At 42.1% G+C, this 17,696-nt stretch overlaps 1 protein-coding gene across 1 annotated transcript; it reads left to right on the plus strand.

Annotated features, from left to right (window-relative positions):
- The first annotated feature begins 3,215 nt into the window (after window positions 1-3,215).
- TUBGCP4 (tubulin gamma complex component 4) lies at window positions 3,216-16,961 on the plus strand. The gene is made up of 18 exons (XM_067305465.1): window positions 3,216-3,323; window positions 3,424-3,552; window positions 4,188-4,310; window positions 4,807-4,860; window positions 5,345-5,401; window positions 5,986-6,065; window positions 6,755-6,956; window positions 8,996-9,161; window positions 10,359-10,483; window positions 11,154-11,204; window positions 11,613-11,718; window positions 12,078-12,185; window positions 12,414-12,552; window positions 13,017-13,194; window positions 14,122-14,256; window positions 15,510-15,626; window positions 16,074-16,213; window positions 16,527-16,961. Exons 1-18 carry the CDS (start codon window positions 3,246-3,248, stop codon window positions 16,537-16,539), a joined length of 2,001 nt encoding a protein of 666 aa, XP_067161566.1. The 5' UTR covers window positions 3,216-3,245; the 3' UTR covers window positions 16,540-16,961.
- The last annotated feature ends 735 nt before the right edge of the window (window positions 16,962-17,696 follow it).

The following is a 17,696-nucleotide window of genomic DNA, read 5'->3' on the forward strand; positions in this document are numbered from 1 at the left end:
ACATCCTTCATTCTAATGACTTATCTCATCTGTAACAGTCATTCCTTAACACTGTTCTTTGCACTTCAAGTATTCATAGACAATTGAGACCTTTAGATCTCATTTATCCAAGATAGGTTTATTTATGTCTGTAACAAGGTTTAGATCCCTATTCATTTTTGTTGTCTTCTCTAATTACCCAGTTTAGCTACATGTTCTGTGTTAATGGGCCCAGACTGGCCTATAGGAATCCAGACACAGTTGCCTCCATTGATAATATTTCTGTGACTCCTACCCCTCATATATTTGATGATACTGTTTGGTATTTGGTCACCTTAGGCCGTGGCTTGCCAAAAGTGAAAGTCAGCTTTGTGTCTCCCAGCACCAGATCAGAAACATAGTGGCCAAATGAGACAACTTACTGACCTGGTCTAAAAATGCAGTGCTGTTTCAAAACCACGCTCTCTCAGCCCTGGCCCTCCCATCCTTGGGGCAGGGAACTTTGCAAGAGGCTCTGGGAAAGCTGCAGAGGAAGTGGCTGCACACTTGGGGGAAGGGAACATGGCCAGCCCCACACCACTTGCTCCTGCAGTGCCACACCAGCCAGGCAAGGCAGGGCAGTCTGGCTCACGATATGGGATCTCCTGCATCCCTTTGCTTCCAGACTTGCTTTTGCATCCTGACCTCACTTCACATGGCCCAGAAGCTACCTGGGACACAGCCCTGCATGCACACTCTGCAGGACTCCCCAGGGAAGCCTGGAAGCAACATGACAGAAAAGCACAGAGCCCAAGCACTGCCCACAGTCATGGCACAGAGCTAGGATGCAGCCAGAGGCTGCTGGGATGGCAGAGGAGCCCTTACTCTTCGGAGGCAAGTGAGCCATCCCACACTCTGAGCTCCTATCAAAAAACACTCTCCTTTCTCCCTGTAGCAGTGCAAGATAGGCAAGCTTTGTACTGGAAAAAGACTTCCTGAATTGGAAAGCTGTGCACTTACCCCCAAGCACCAGGTACACTTTCTTTCTCTTGAAGTGTCTGTAATGTCCAAAGAAGCCTCAAGGTTACATGAAAAAACAATCCCCATTGGACAATTCTCAGGATACATTTGTCTGTGTGTGGTACAGATTCCATGTCTTTTTATCTGCTTTGTAATGCTGCTTTGCTTCCTCTGTATTTGTTCTCATGTAGGACTACCTATAAAGACACTTGGATTAAAATCTTGAGCAGACCACAATATTTAGCTGCAAATAAATGAGTGGGAGTGGGCTGCAGATTTACAGATTGTAAAGAAAAAGAGACAATGAGGCATCCAGTCTGACCTGTTCTGCAACACTAGCCACAGTACCTTACCAAACACTGTACATCAAACCCGTAACTTTTGGCATCCAAAAGGACTCCAATGATAAAAAGGCCTCTGTATCTCTATTTAAATTGCTTTAATGGTTACTTATAACCTTATCTCTACTACGATTCATTTCCAACAATTCACTAGCTTCATGGCACAAATGTTAGCAGCTTTTTTACACCTTTGCCAAAGGAAAGTTCATTCTGCTCTGATAAATTTTATACCCAATTTACTCCTCCCCTGTCTCATAAACGACTCTTATGAGATTATCACTTTCTGTGGAGGAACGCTACTGTAAGCTTAGTTTCTGTCTGTAGAAGACTGCTACGCTTAGATTCAGGATTTCTGTAACAGATTACATATGTAATACCTATTTCCATAAATAAAATATAAGCATTGTGTTAATAGTACTGTACAAACACACTACTAGATGATGTATTTAATATTTACAAACAAACCATTTGGGGGTAAATTAGTGAGTCATCATGCCCTCTATGAATTAAACTATCTATAAACTATGCACAGCATGCTTAGCTTCACAATCTTTGAAAACTATTTAAATTCAGCATTGATCAAATCCCCCGTTAGTGCAGAAGTTTTGGCCAGCAGCATGGGATTGAACCAAAGCCTGTTATACATGAAGGAAAGACTGCCACCAATTGCAAGACTGATGTTGACAATGCTAAACCTCAGATACAGCTTCCTAAGGGCAGGAGCACCAGGTAGTTTTACCGGCCCAATTGTATACTGTGTTACTTATGTCAATGATAAAAAACAAATACCTAGCCAAATTCACCTTTGGTCAGACAATGGAGGGTTTGTCAATGTAACAAAGAGTTATTTTCTTATATTGATACGTGAGAAACTGATACTATTGGTGGCTCCTAAATTATGCCTAAAGATAGGTATAGGAATGTATATGCATACATGTCAGAGAGACAGTATTAAAAGAGAAAATCCTACTCTTTAAATGATGGGGTTATGCACTAGGAATTTATTCTTCCCACAAGAAGCTTTGCTACCTACATTTCAGACCTTATAATGACAAATAAATGAACCAATTACATGTTAAAAAAGGGAGAGTTAACAGACACCAGTTCCAAGCGATAAAAAAACTATACTTAATACTGATTTTCCCTAGATGAGGAAGTAATGAGAAAAACTGCACAAAAAGACACAGCCAAAAGTAGGAAAATGAAAAAAAAATCGTTAAAGAAGAGTTTATTAGACAACTCCACAATTCTGAAAGAGGGCAGTTTCAGTTAAAAGATTACCTGGCTTAAGAGACAAAGTGAAGGAAAGCAATATATAATAAATAAAGGGGAAAGAGATAAATATGAATGTAAAACTGCTATTGATAAAGAAAACACTGATAAAAAAAGTGAGGAACTGATAAAAAAAAAACTGATAAGGAATACTAAAAATAAAGACAAGAATCAGGAGAACTGAGGGTTTTTTTCTATCTTAGAAGAGACCTTCCGGGTCAGCCCTTGCCATCACAGGCAGCCGCGTTACTCAGCCGTCCTCCCACGGAGCCAACCACCAAAGCGGCGCGGCGCGGTCCGGCCCGGCCCGGCGCGGCCCGGCCCGGCGCTCCGCCGGTGCCCGGCGCGGCGCGGCCCGGTCCGGCGCTCCCCCCCCGACAGCCCGGCCCCTCCCGGTGATTCCTCTGGCGACGCGACGCGCCCGCCCTAGCACAGCCGATTCGTATCCGCGCCCGGTAACGAGCCGCGCCACGACAGCGCGCCCCGCAAGCGGCCAGAAACGCGCCGCACCGGGCGCACCGCAGGCGCCGGCGGGGCCGCCCGGCTCCGCGGCCCGGGGGCGCGAGGGCGGCGGTGCAGGCGGGGGCGGCACCCCCGCGCGCCCTTCCCGGCGGCCCCCGCGCGCCCTTCCCGGCGGCCCCCGCGCGCGGCAGAATGATCCACGAGCTGCTGCTGGCGCTGAGCGGGTACCCGGGGGCCGCCTTCACCTGGAGCAAGCGCGGCGGCCTGCAGGTGCGGCGCGGCGCGGTGCGGCGCGGCCTTCCCCTCCCCTCCCCTCCCCTCCCTTCCCCTCCCAAGCCTACCCCTCCCCACCCGCTCTTTTCTCCCGCAGGTGTCCCAGGAACTGCCGTTCCTCCACCCCAGCGAGACCAGCGTCCTGAACCGGCTCTGCCGCCTCGGCACCGACTACATCCGCTTCGCCGAGTTCGTGGAGCAGTACACGGGGCACGTGCAGCAGCAGGTGGGGCCCGGCGCGGGGCCGGGGCTGCGGGAAGAACTGCGGTGGAGGGAAGCTGCGGCGAATCCGCCCGAACTGCCCTGGGGGCGCCGGTGTCCTGCAGCACGGATCTGTGCTAGCACAAGTAAATGCACTGCCCAGACCAGAGCTCCAGAAAATGCTGCGTGATTCTGGCAATGGAGGGTCCAGGGCAGTGAATATTAAAAGATGGACCAAGTTATGCTAAACTCATTTTTGGGAATGCGAGTTGTAGTAATTTGCGGTTGCTGCAGAGTGGCCAGGGTTTGTGAACCGTACGGGAAGTTCAACCCTTGAGCGCTGTGAGCCTTTGTCATGATCTGCGAAGACCTTTGAGGCCCAAGAAGCATGCATAATCACAAAGAAACACCAGTGGCTACTTGTACTTGGATAGCTATTCCTAGCCCTTGCATGTGTCCACAGAAGGGCTAAATACAGCTTTGCTCAAGCAGCTCCCGTGTGAACCAACAGTTGGTTTTTTCTGGGTGCTTTCCAGTGGGTTAGCGTGCATTTCAGGATGTTTGGACCATTGACTGCTGGTGTACTGCTCTGCTCAGAGGCTCCATTACTCCTTAGATCTATACTCAGGAGCTGATGTAGATTTTATTGTTTGGTTTCAGGACCATCATCCATCTCAGCAAAACCAAGGTGGATTACATGGGATTTATTTGCGAGCCTTCTGCACAGGTCTTGATTCAGTTCTGCAGCCATATCGACAGGCACTACTTGATCTTGAGCAAGAGGTAAAGAGAGACTTGGAAGAAGAGGCTCTTCTGCTGCTAGCAGACCGTGGAAACTTGTAATTTCTGCAGTTAAAAAGTGGTGGTGCCTAAAGAAGTGACAGGATATTTTTCTTTCCTCTTCAGGGACATCTTCCAAATTATTCCTGTGAGGGATCATTGTAAATGACCTTTCATTCTAAGTAATAAGTTCCCTCTGTATTCAATCCAGTGGGTGTCCCATCTGCCTCAGAACCCAGTGTTATCTCAGGCTATTGTGACTTTTCTTTTCAGCTGTGAAGATTCTGAATTAAACACCTGGTGGATTAGCAGCTGTTGCATCTCGGGTACTGTCACTGTCCAATAGTTTCATCGTAAGCTATAGGCTAAAATGAGACATGACCCAAAAATCTGAGAAAAGCTGTGATAACTAAAGGTAGAGGGCATAGAGCCAAACCTGCTTTTTTACTTACCTGTATCCTTATGTTAATTTTTATTAATTGTTTTGTTGTTGTTACAGTTTCTGGCTGACCCTCATCTTTCCATCTCACATGTCAATTATTCATTGGATCAGGTATGTCATGGTGGTTAACAGGTAGTGTTCTTTGGTTGCTTTTATTCTCTGATCCATAAATTGCTCTTTGAATCTCTTGAGAAAATGGATGGGATAAGGAAGGGTCAATCTGCCTTTTTTTGTTTTGTTTTGAACTCCTCTGAAACTGTAGTCCCTTGACCATGCTCAGAGGATAGCTTGCGCTTTGACAGAAAGCTTGGGTCCTCCACCTTTTACTCTTGCACGTTCCTCACTACTTCTGTTTTGCCTGAACTGCTATTAGAATATAGTAACTTCATGCATCTTGGTCCAGTGGAGGGAGGACATTCTTTCCAGAGATCTCCAAGTCACTGAACAAGAATAGTTTCTGTTTGTGGGGAAAGTGAGATGAGATGATGGTTTGATTAAACTATTGTACTCAGCTGCTGTCTACATTGACCCAAGCACAGTTTATATCTTCCCTTGCGTAGCAACCTAATTCAACATTTTGCTCCTTATTCTGCAGTTCCAGTTACTCTTCCCCTCTGTGATGGTTGTGGTGGAACAGATCAAGACTCAGAAGGTACAGTGAAATTACAGCTAGTTTCTCTTAACAACATTCCTCTATAGCTGATTAAATATTCTCTGCCCTCGCCCCAGAACTGAATGTTAGGAAAGAATCTGGCTTTGATAATGTGTCCTATTCCTAGTACTACTATAAGTATTGAATAACTTTATTTCACAAATCCATTTACACTGAATTTGACTTCCTGTTCTTTTTCATTATTAATATGATCTTTGATGATTTGCCTTTTATAATTGCAATACATTTCATTAATTACCACATGCTGCTGATTGGAATTTATTCTTTTTTGACTCTTATTTCTCCCATCCTCCCTTGAAAGAAAAAGGCAGAAGCTAATGTTTTCAGAATCCAGAGATATTTCCTATTTGCTAAGAGAGATTTTTGAGAGAAGCTGGGGTGTAGAACTGCACATAGGCATTTTTCTTCACTACACAGAGTATGTTTCATCTCCCTTTCTGTGGGCATTGTACAGCTTGCAAGGGCATTTCTTATTAGCTGAACATGTAGTGTTTCAGTGTCTGAAAAAATCAGTACCGGTCCAAATGACAGACCTAGTCTGACCACTTTTTTTTTTTCTGCAGATTCATGGATGTCAGATACTGGAGACTGTCCACAAGCACAGCTGTGGGGGGTTGCCTCCTGTTCGCAGTGCTCTTGAAAAGTATGTAGATGCAGTAATAATATTATTTCATTCTTATGTAGCAACTAGAGTTAGTGTCAGTGTGTTATCTTACTTATGAAAGCAGGTAATGTCTTTGAATAGGAGTGTCATGCAGGGCAAACTGTACTCATTGTTTATCTATAGAGGTTTACAGCAGCAATTTAGGCTTTCTCCATACTTTGGACTGCAAAGGTCTTACTAGACTTTTGAGGCATCTCTTAGGGCTGAGTAAAGTTCAGACTCTATGGTTTCTCTTCTTGTTGAGGTCCACCTGGCAGTTCTGGATATGTCAGGCCTACTAGGGTTTCTTGATCCCTCAGAAAGATAAATTTGATTGGGTGAATGTTACTAGGTTTGTATGTCCTTGGGGAGAAAGTCAGACCACTGGATTTTAAAAGATAATTTATGGTCATGCTGAAATGGTGATTAAGTAGAAAGAGCAGGACTGGGAAGCCACTGCAAATGTATATTTCTGGTATGCTAGCAGATCTCCCTAGAGAAGCCACATATTCATGATTATGTTAGCTCAGTCTTGCAAGTGATTCGTGTGCTTTTTCTCTGTAAGCAAATTCCGTGTTAGCCATTTAGCATTCACTGCACTGGCTGGTTGACTTACTGAACTTTCCAGAATGATATATGTTGAGGTTACTATGTGCAGATGCCCCACTGTCTGTTTCTCTTGACCTCAGGATTCTGGCTGTGTGTCATGGAGTCATGTATAAGCAGCTCTCTGCCTGGATGCTGCATGGATTGCTACTAGATCAACATGAAGAGTTCTTTATCAAACAGGGCCCATCCTCTGGGAATGTTCCTGGCCAGCCTGAAGAAGATGATGACGACCTAGGAATTGGGGGACTAACGGGAAAACAGCTACGAGAGCTGCAGGACCTGGTAAGACTGCAAGTCATCGCTTGGTATCCTCTGGTCCTTAGAGAACTAAAGAAGAAATACTTTGTCTTCTGCTTCAGAGGAAAGCTATGCTAGACTGGACATCACTGAGCCCTGGTAGGATGGCACATCAACGGAAAATTGCAATAGGTTGAAGCTGGGCATAAAGAACAAAGCCATAGAGGTGGGCACAGCTGGATAATTTTGGGGCAGAAAGGCCTACTGATAGAATCTGTTTAGATGCTGATGTCAGGTAGTACCAATTGAGCAGCTTCAGGTTTTGAAGTGCTATACTCACCCTGCTCTTGACTGTCTTCCAACTCCTAACAGTCACCACTGCAATCTGCTCAACGTGGACATTCATGGTAGCATCAGCAGTTGCAGGGGAAAGGGTGTGGGGAGCTTGGGTGTTGACTTGATTTGCACTTCCTCCAATGGTAGTTGGACTGGTTACCTTTCTTGCACAACCCTTGGTGCAGATTAGAATGCAGATATTACTAACAGGGTAATACTGCTGACTTTCTCATTGGGGAAAAATGTCTTATGGGAGAGTCAGGAGACTGCTAAGAACAGGGTGTGAAGTTAAGCAAGGGAGCAACATGCCAGTATATTGGCTAAATGCATTAATTCTTCATGTAGATGATATACCATTAGAGTGCCTTTGTGCAAAGCAGCTTTCTCTGTGGAGTACACTTCCACATTTTGTGCATCTGAAGAGTGTTCATCTCAGGGACTAGTGAGGAGCAACTGCAACACTGTTAAGTTCACACTGTAGCTGACTATGAGAAAACACTTCCTGTGCATTCATGGTGTTAGTGTGCTGTATGTAACTCCAGCTGTGCATGCACAGAAGATTCACACCTGAAAGACCCCATGTTGCACACCAAGTGCCCTGTATAAACAGGCTGTGCTGAGGATAGATTACACGTGGACAAAAACACAGAAAACCTTCTAAAGGCAGTTAAGGGAAAAATAAACTTATTTCAATATACTGGATGTAGGCAGTCTGTGAAAACTGGTAGGTCTTCTAGATCCCTGGTGGAAAATGTAGGCATTAAGAAGATGAGGACACTGAGAAAGCCTAATTAAATCTATTCTTCAATTATATTGACTAACAATGCTGGCAATAGTTTTGTCAGATAGTAAAATAAGAATTCCTCAGCTTGATGTGTCAGAAGAGTTGGTAGAATAAACCGATAAAGAAAATACTTGGGTATTTCATCACCTAAAAGTGCCAGAGGTATCTTAAGAAAAGAATTACCAAGTTGCTAACATCAATGTACAAACTCATACTGAACTCTAGTATTAAAATGAATTCTGCAGATAACATTCTCAAAAATTTGGTAGCATGGTGTTTTTGGATAATGGACCAATGAACCTTGAAAACAGGATGAAATCATCAGAATTGCCTTTCTGAAAGAAAATCTTGCCTCTCTACTTGGAGTTTTCTGTATTAATACATCAAGAAAAAAGTTAATAACTTACTGTATTTTTGGAAAACCTTTCACAGGAATTAACCAAGGAAAAGAGATATTTCCTAATTCATGTCAGCAAGCCTTCAGATCTTTAAACTAGTTGCTCGCTAGTAGAGGTGTTTACATCTGGCCTGTACCACAAGCAGTGCTAAAACATGTACAATGAGGGTGCGGGACAATTATTTTTGGTACTGCTAACAAACATTGTTATGGCAGCAAAAACTAATGTGATGTAGTTGCAACAAAAAAATTCTTTTGCTGGTATGATATTTTCCTTTGGGAGAGCTAATTTGCCACTATTCCACAAAGGCTTAGCTTCTCTCTCTTTTCCCTCCACCCCCTTCCTGATGAAAGCAACATCATCTTTAGGGAGATTTGCTAGCATGCCAGAACTGTAAATAAATTTGCAGGCTTACTGAAATGATGCAAATCAGGTTTGCTTCCTCTCCACTTACTTTTAATATTGCATTTTGATTTTTTTTTTTTCCTTGTTATACCTTTCTTGTCTGGTTTTCTTAACTTTTTTTTATCTTGTGTTGTCTTTCTTTTCCATGGGCTCTCTGACAGCGCTTGATTGAGGAGGAGAACATGTTAGCTCCATCTCTAAAACAGTTTTCTTTGCGAGTGGAAATGCTGCCATCATACATTCCTGTGCGGGTTGCTGAGAAAATCCTCTTTGTGGGAGAATCTGTACAGATGTTTGAGAATCAAAATGTTAACCTGACCAGGAAAGGTAAGAAACATCTTTCTTGTGGCCTCTGCTCAGTTATGAGTGACTGACAAGTATCTTCCAAAATGCTGCATTATGAATTCTTCAACAGTCACTGACAGCCAGCTGATGTTCTTCAGAACTATAGATGACTGTGCCAGCTCAGACCAATGGTCCCAGTATTCTGTTTCTGACTAATTCCTAGGGAAGAGTGTTAGAGCAGGATGAATAAATAACACTTTCCAAATACAGCCTCCAAGTTTCCAGCAACAAGTCACAATGTGATTTACTTTGGATAAGTAAAGCTATCATATAGGTCATGTTTTCTTTTCAGTTTGCATCCTTGTCCCTGAAGGGTGCAAATGGACACAGGGGCACATCTTGCTCTGAGTCTGTATTTTGAATAATGGTGTCATAGGATTAGAACGCATACACGAACAGGAGAGATTCAGTGCAAGGCAGTCCCAAAGATGGCTGTGAATGATAAATGATCAAGATGGAGCCTTGAAGACAGCAAAGCAAAGGTAATTCTGGTTGATGGTGCTGAGTGCCTGTAGATAGTTTTGGAAGTATATACCTAAACCAATTGGGTAAGACTGCAGTAGAGTCTCTGTCTTGAGCTTGTCAATATGAAAACCACTCAAATGATTCACATGATGTTGCACAGAACAAAGGACCAATTAAACTGTACTGTTTTCTTGCCCTTGGAGAAGGGGGGAGGAGAAAAATCTGTCTTCTAGCTTAGTTTAAAAAACAAAAAAAAAAAACAAAAAAACCCACTCAAGTCCAAGTAGTATGATAGATTTGAGGACAAAGGGAAAAAAAAACAACAAAAAAACCTCAAACCAAACCAACAACTAGTTAACTGGGCAGAAAAGTTGTGGGTTCAAAGATCGAGCACCACAGTGCTAATCCTAGGAAAAGGCTGTTATTGGTGATAACTTTTTTTTTCTGGTGATGCCTAATTGTTGTCCACTAATCCAATAGTGGCAAACAGCATACTAATACCAAGGCATTGTCATGTCAGGTGTCTGTACTGTCATGGTATTGTAATACTAATCTTGTACCTACCTTGAGGCTTCAAGTTCACATTTCTCTTGTCAGACCTAAGATGCTGCTGCCTGGACAGCCTGTCTGCCCCACTGTGCTGGAAGTGACCTGCACTTCTCCAAATGGTATTCCTTGTTATTGTCTCCAAATGCTTTTCTCCTTGCTGCATAGGCTCCATTCTAAAAAACCAGGAGGACACTTTTGCAGCAGAGCTACATCGACTCAAGCAACAACCACTCTTTAGTTTGGTGGACTTTGAATCTGTGGTTGACTGGATACGGAGCACTGTTGCTGAGGTAAGGATCTGAAGAAGGAAAACCATATAGACTGAGAAGCTTTTGAGTTTTGTAAATGGCCAGGAGAAGAGGGGTGCTCTTTAGAATCAATGTTTAAACAGGAGAGTGAAGGCTGCAAGCAGCGTTCATTTTGTTGTGGGGCTCAGAGCTTCATGTTACCTCAACTTCTAACATTGCAAGGACATTAATAAATACTGTCCATCCTCTATGGAAGAAAGAAGGGAATTAGTATGTGTTATTTCACTTGTAACTATTTCAGAACTTTTTATCATGCTTTTTACATCACAGACACCCTCTTACTAGACAAATTCTTTGCTTTGGCAAAGTATTGTTTACTATTTGAAAAAAAAGTAATGACTGGCACTTGATGAAAGAGGTAGGGAAAGGTTACAGAAGTGAACAAAGCTAGGGGTGCAGTTGATTTCATAGGAATTTGGATATTTTTTTCTCAAGGGTCTTCATTCCTGATATAGTTCAAGAATGTTCTAACTAATGGCATGAGCTGCCTACACACAGGAGTTACTGTGTGCCTCTTGTGCTGTATATAGCACTTTCTATAGATTCTCTTCTATACATGTCGAGTATTTTAAGACAGCTACTGTTCTGATTGAATGGGTTTAATTAAGTCTGAGGAGAGATTTGTTTTGTTTGTTTTTTGTTTCCTCCCTAGCATCTTTGGAAGTTGATGGTAGAGGAATCTGATTTACTAGGACAACTGAAGGTAATGTAATTACTACCTTGTTTTCTCTAAAGAAGCTTAAAGTTTTTTTGTTGTTGTTGTTTTTTGGTAATGTCTCTTTTCCATTAAATGCTTCATTGTCTTAGGATCTGTATTTTCTTCTTTTAGGTAAAACTGTTTTCATTTTCCAGATCTCAGGAATGAGCGCAAAGTGGTAGAACTTGTCAGAGATGAAGTTAGAGGGGTGTGTGTGTGTGGCTTTGTGGTTTGTATCCTGCAGCAAGGCATCACAGACCTTTTGGGTGCAGGATGAAATTCAGAGCTTTCCAGATATGTTTTGATGTGGCAAAAGTTGTCCAAGCAGTAATAAAAATGGATGCTATAAACTAGGATGCACAGAGTTTCTGCTCAGTTTTTGACATGCTTACATACAAAAACTTATTTCCACAGATTATTAAGGATTTTTACCTTTTGGGAAGAGGGGAGCTGTTTCAGGCCTTCATTGACACTGCACAGCACATGTTAAAAACACCCCCTACGGCTGTAACTGAACATGGTGAGTGTTCCTCAGTCACTCACCAAATTGTCCTTACTCTGATATGGCAGGAAGATGGTTAACCATATTCAGTACAGAAGAGCTCCATCTTATGCTCTAGGTATCTATCTTCATTAATCTTGAAAGAGCAGCACACATGAATTAGAATCACTCACAGAGTGGGTTAAAACAACATCTTCCAGAAACTTTCAGATTTCAGGTTTCTCTCCATATTCAAGACAGGAATTAAATAAAAATGGTGGAAATGGTGTGTCAGTGTTGTCTTGAATAGCCCAGTATAAATAAGTAGTGGGTGCAAAATTATCATTAGCTGCAGCAGCATCTTGAATATTCTGACATCTGTGCTCTCTCATTGTCAGATGTCAATGTTGCATTTCAGCAGTCTGCTCATAAGGTATTGTTAGATGATGACAATCTTCTCCCTCTGCTTCACCTGACTATTGAGTATCATGGAAAGGACCACAAAGGTATTTACTTGCATTTTTTATAGTGAGGTAAGAGGGGGGGAGATGATGGCCTTATTTTAAAGTCCTATTACTTCTCCTTTTCTAGAGTGAAGAAATATTAACTTGGTTCCCTTCATAGCCCTGTGCCTTGTTTGGCTCTTCTCATTCTGTTCTTTCCTCTTTTCTTCCTTGCCATGGTTGTCTTGACTGAGAGGAAGACTTAATTCAGCACCTTTAATTTTTTTTAAGATACTTCTCAGACTCGTGAAGGGCCTTCCCGGGAGTTATCTCCACGTGAAGCCCCTGCATCTGGATGGGCAGCTCTGGGCTTGTCTTACAAAGTTCAATGGCCACTGCACATTCTCTTTACTCCTGCTGTTTTGGAAAAGTAAGTATTAGGTAGGGTCACTGTCTGTCTGCCTGTATGCTCCCAGATCTCAGGCACTCATTGATCTTCCCCTCCCCCCCCCCCTTTGAAGAGGAAGAGCTATAATACTTTAGCTTGCTCCCCAAACCATAAAATTATTCTTTCCCCTTACTGATATTGGGGGCACTTGTTGCTAGTGACAGTAAGGCCTATAAGATGCTGACAGATCTCCACTGTTTTATCAACAGTACTACTTGGACAAAACACTGTCAGCTCTTTCCTCCTTATAGTGAAATGACTTAATATTTTTTAGGTCAACTCCCACTAAAAGCAGAAATCAGTCACTCAGATGGGCTTTCACCTGACCTACCCTGCCTGTTGGCAAGCAGCCACCTCCTGTTTCTTTTTCTAGTCTCACATTGTTATAGGTTCTGTGGTACCTGTACCCAAGGAAGATTTGCATCCTAAATATTTTTTGACTGTAGGTACAATGTTGTGTTCAAGTATCTGCTGAGTGTGCGGCGGGTTCAAGCTGAGCTACAACACTGCTGGGCTCTCCAGATGCAGCGCAAGCACCTGAAATCTAACAGAACTGATGCTATCAAGTGGCGTCTGAGGGATCACATGGCTTTCCTTGTGGACAATCTTCAGTATTATTTGCAGGTCAGGATTATAGAGAAGGGTAAACTACATCAGTTAATCAAGCTGGCAGAAATTCATGGCAGGAGCACTGAAGTCCTGTCCCTCAAGATTCAGATTCTTTATACCTTAGGGAAATTAGGATAGAGAACTCAGAACAAGTGTCTAGAACTTTCTGAGTTCCCAGACTCAGTGTTACAGTTTATAAAACTCTGCTGCTTCACAAGTCCAAAAGCTTTGAGTGCTGTTGGAAATGAAGGAGTTCTGGTGCTCTAGTGCTACTAAGCATTCATGAGAAGCCACAGTCATCCCTGAAGTAGCATCATTAGGATACCATCCTGTCTTCCTCCCCTGCCCCTTTAAGTGAGCTCCAATTTGAGTCTAGTAAAAAGTTATTTTCTAGGAAATGCAAGAAGCCATAATCTGACCATTTGATGTTAAAAACAGAATTTTCAAATGTAAACATGAGTTACTAGTAGCACGATTTTGTGAGAATTACAGATCAATTTGGTAATAGCCATAGCAGCTAAACTGAGGGGGCCTGGTTTTCTGGCTTTCTAGATTCTCTAGAGTAATCTGGCTGAGCTTTTGCACTGCAGCTTTGCCTGATACTCCAGATAGCATCTCCCAGTGTAAAATTCAGAGGTGAATACAATCAATCAAATACCTTTGTTTACATGTTAGCTATATACTTTCTTATTAGTTAATCTTAAAGGAAGTGACCACTTGCCTTTCTACTTAGGCGTCAAAAATTGTTTCTTTTCCCTGTATTACGTAGTGCTGTTGTATATAGTTTCCCATTCAGGAGGCAGAGAGAAAGTGATGCTCAACTTCTAAGATAGGAGTAGCAATAGGGAAGGTAAGTTTCTTACATGAAACTTCTAGCTGGTCTGAACTATTTCTGTCCCTCAAGAAGAACATACTAATAAGATTTATTTACATACTCCTCAGGTGGATGTACTGGAATCTCAGTTCTCACAGCTTCTGCAACAGATAAACTCCACCCGAGATTTTGAAAGTATACGTTTGGCTCATGATCATTTCTTAAGCAATCTGTTGGCTCAGTCTTTCATCCTCCTAAAACCTGTAAGTAGGTCTTGTTTTCACGCTTCCACAAATTTTCCAACTGCCGTGAGATTATACACAGCTTTGGAACAGATACAATAAACCATCTCTTCTGAAACAGATCAGTGATTATCTCCATCAGAGCATAGGCTATAATTCCAGGAATAAAACGGAGTATAAAGTAGAGCAGATCAGTTAATTTACCTTTGGTAAGAGGGATGCTACATTCCTGGCAGTTTTTATATCAAATTTATTCTAGTCATTGATTATCTATCTGTGTTGTTAATTAGAAAACCTGTCACTATGTTTTTCTCCCAGACAAGTTATTAAAGAAGTACTAACTAGCATAGAGTTAGGAACTGTATTTCTGAGGGACTCATTCAGAAATGCATTAGTTTAGTAAAAATTCCCTCATTTATACTTTGAGGATAAGAATAGTTGAGATGATACTTCAGCGGTGCTTTAGTATTGTTGTTTTAGTCAAAAGTATGTTAAATGATTGCCATTATCTTTATCAAACGTGTAGCCTCAAAAAACATTTAGCAGGAAGGTTGGTATCAATGAAACAGTGACAGTGGGGTCTTGTCTGTTCCATTATTTTGCTCAGTCTATGAGGCTGTAGCATAAAGGTGGCAAAATACTAACTTTACAGTCTGGAACCTTCCAAGCATTCCAGTATTCGTGTCTGTGAGGTAGTTGGGCAGCTCTGTTAACACTCTTGAGTGCAAATTACCTTGACCAACTGATTCCCCAAAATCCCAAGTTTTGCGAACAGAGCAACTGAAACCTTGAACCTTATCTCTGCAACTGTGGCCTGCTGGGTGGATAGGAAAGCCAGTTCTCAACTTCTGTGCCTATGTTGACAGCTGGTCAGCTGATGCCAGTCAGTGTTTCAGATGAGTTTTTCCTGCTTTTCTGTGTGAGGGAGGCACACTGCAGGATCTGTCCGCTTAGCTGTTGATCCTTTTTAGTGAAACTTGCAGAATGTTCATCTCTTTAAAGCTTCTACTCCCCTTCAAAATAATATCCCCTAAAAGTTGGGGGCAGGGGGGTGCAGAATGCAGCATAGTCTTTTAAGTACTATCTTCTTAGAAAACCCTACCAAAAATGCTACAGATGCTTTAACATCTTCCTTACTAATTGTTGGAAAACATGACATCAGCAATATCTCGATTATGAATGCTGCAACTTCTCTGATACTAGAAAAGCTTTCTCTGTGTTTGATCTCTGTATTTGTTAACTACTATCTCTTTAAAAATTTTTTTTTAATGCAGGTTTTCCACTGCTTGAATGAAATTCTGGATCTCTGTCATAGCTTTTGTTCTCTGGTCAGTCAGAATCTGGGTCCATTAGATGAGCGTGGAGCCGCACAACTCAGTATTTTGGTCAAGGTGAATCTTTGTTTAAATGGACCTTTTCTTCCCCCATGCAAATAACTGCCTAAGCAGTCATCTTGGTTCTAACAGCTGCAGAGCAGGAGTGAGTTTAAACTGAGATGAGACCTTCCATATGAGTGCTTGCAATGATTTTAATTATTCTGCAGCTCCTGGGTAAAAACTCTACCCGCACAGAGGGGAAGAATGTAGTGAGATATGCAGAAATTACTCCATTGGAATAAGAAAGGTTGTAGAGGTGGATATCAGTTTGTGCTTCTAACTGTCCTTTCACATACCTAACATCAAATAATTATTGTGGCTGACAGCTTACCTTATAGTGGGTCACAGGCATCACTTCTCTTGCAGTGAGTCTCTTCTTTGGGCTGTTAAAGGATTGTTTAGGCAGGAACAGATGAAAGTTTTTCCTGAGAGTGCCTAGAGCTGACTTCCTCTACTTTGTAGGGATTCAGTCGCCAGTCATCACTTCTCTTCAAGATTCTCTCTAGTGTTCGCAACCATCAGATAAACTCTGACTTAGCTCAACTGCTGCTACGTTTGGATTATAACAAATACTACACCCAGGCTGGAGGAACCTTGGGCAGGTAGGAATATCTTCAGGGTTGCTTGTAGCAGTATCCTGAGGTACTTGAAACAGGAAATTATCAAAATGATCTGAAGTGATTTTATTGATTGTGTAAGCCAAAATTGTTTATTAGAAGCAAAATGCTAATACTATGGCAGAAGAGTAACAAAACCAGCATGATTTATTTTTCATTTTCATATACCTTCTCCCCTTCAAGTTTGCTTTGGCATCAAGTTGAGCTACCTGCTAGTTAATGTCAGCTGAAAAAGACGATGTGTTGGTAGAGAGAGTTCCTCTTAACATGTAGTTAATAGCGTATTCTTCTCTTGCAGTTTTGGAGTTTGAGTACTAAGGCCTTTTCTTCTGGTTGTGACTGACAGCGCTGCAGGTAGTAAAGACTGGTGCTCTGAGAGAGTTTGCACTCATGCGAGTTTTTCTTCATAGCTGGCTCTGCCTGATGAACCACTGTTTCAGAGAGAAATGTGAGACTGCCTAGTAATTTGTGGAAAGCTACTCCATTTACTCTGAGCAAATATGAACATGCTTTCTGCAGCACTGTATATACTTCTACCTACTTCTTGGGAGGCAGTCTATTCCTCTTCTGAAAGTGAAAAAATACAAGGATTATGATGTCTTGGCTCTTCACCTGGACTTATAACCCTTTGCAAGTTGGAATATGGAATAAATGGTCTATTATTTTTGACTATGGCTCAAGTTCTGGCTGTATCTAGAAATTCCACTTGTACAATAAACTGATTTACAGTTAACTATGTCTGCTACTCAAATACACCTACAGGTACGTGAAACAACTGACTTTGCTAAGGCCCTTAGAATGTGATGTAGATTAGGCAGGGGGAAAGACAGGATAAATTGTAAGAGCATCTTCTCATACAATGCACTAGTCTACCGCATCAGGATAGGTAAGGAATCCACTCATAATGTCACATGCTTTCTCTGTATAACTTGATACATTTTATTTGCTGAATTTATTCACTTTAAGACAGAAAGAGCTTTGCCTTATTCAAAGTATGAAGCCCATTATGTGGGAGAAAAACATGCTAGAATTAAAATAAGGCAAAACTTAACTATGATGTCTACTATAGCTGTACCCTGTTTTCATTCAAGACTATTTAGAATGCTCCTAGCGACTATCATACTGAATCAAAATAAATCCATATTGCGTCTGCAATATGTAAACTACTGTGAATGTCTGCACTAAAGAGCAGAGGTGTTAGAGCAGCACAGCAGTAGCTGGAGGAAACTTTTTGTAGGTTAGGAAAACAGATTTACTAGCTTTGGGATAACAGACAGACTATCTTGACTAAAGTCTGCTTGGGCCAGTGGCACAAAAAAGCCCTCCAGGCAGGTAATATGTTTTCTGATTTGAACACCAAGGTACAAGGAAACAGGCTTTCTGCTTGAGGAGTTGGTATTTTCACAATTGCCTAAGCTGCAGCTCTCAGGAAAGTCAGGTGCCCTTGAGGGAAAATCCACTATGCTCA

This window comes from Apteryx mantelli, chromosome 15, assembly GCF_036417845.1.
Source record: "Apteryx mantelli isolate bAptMan1 chromosome 15, bAptMan1.hap1, whole genome shotgun sequence".
In the NCBI taxonomy this organism is placed as follows: Eukaryota; Metazoa; Chordata; class Aves; order Apterygiformes; family Apterygidae; genus Apteryx; species Apteryx mantelli.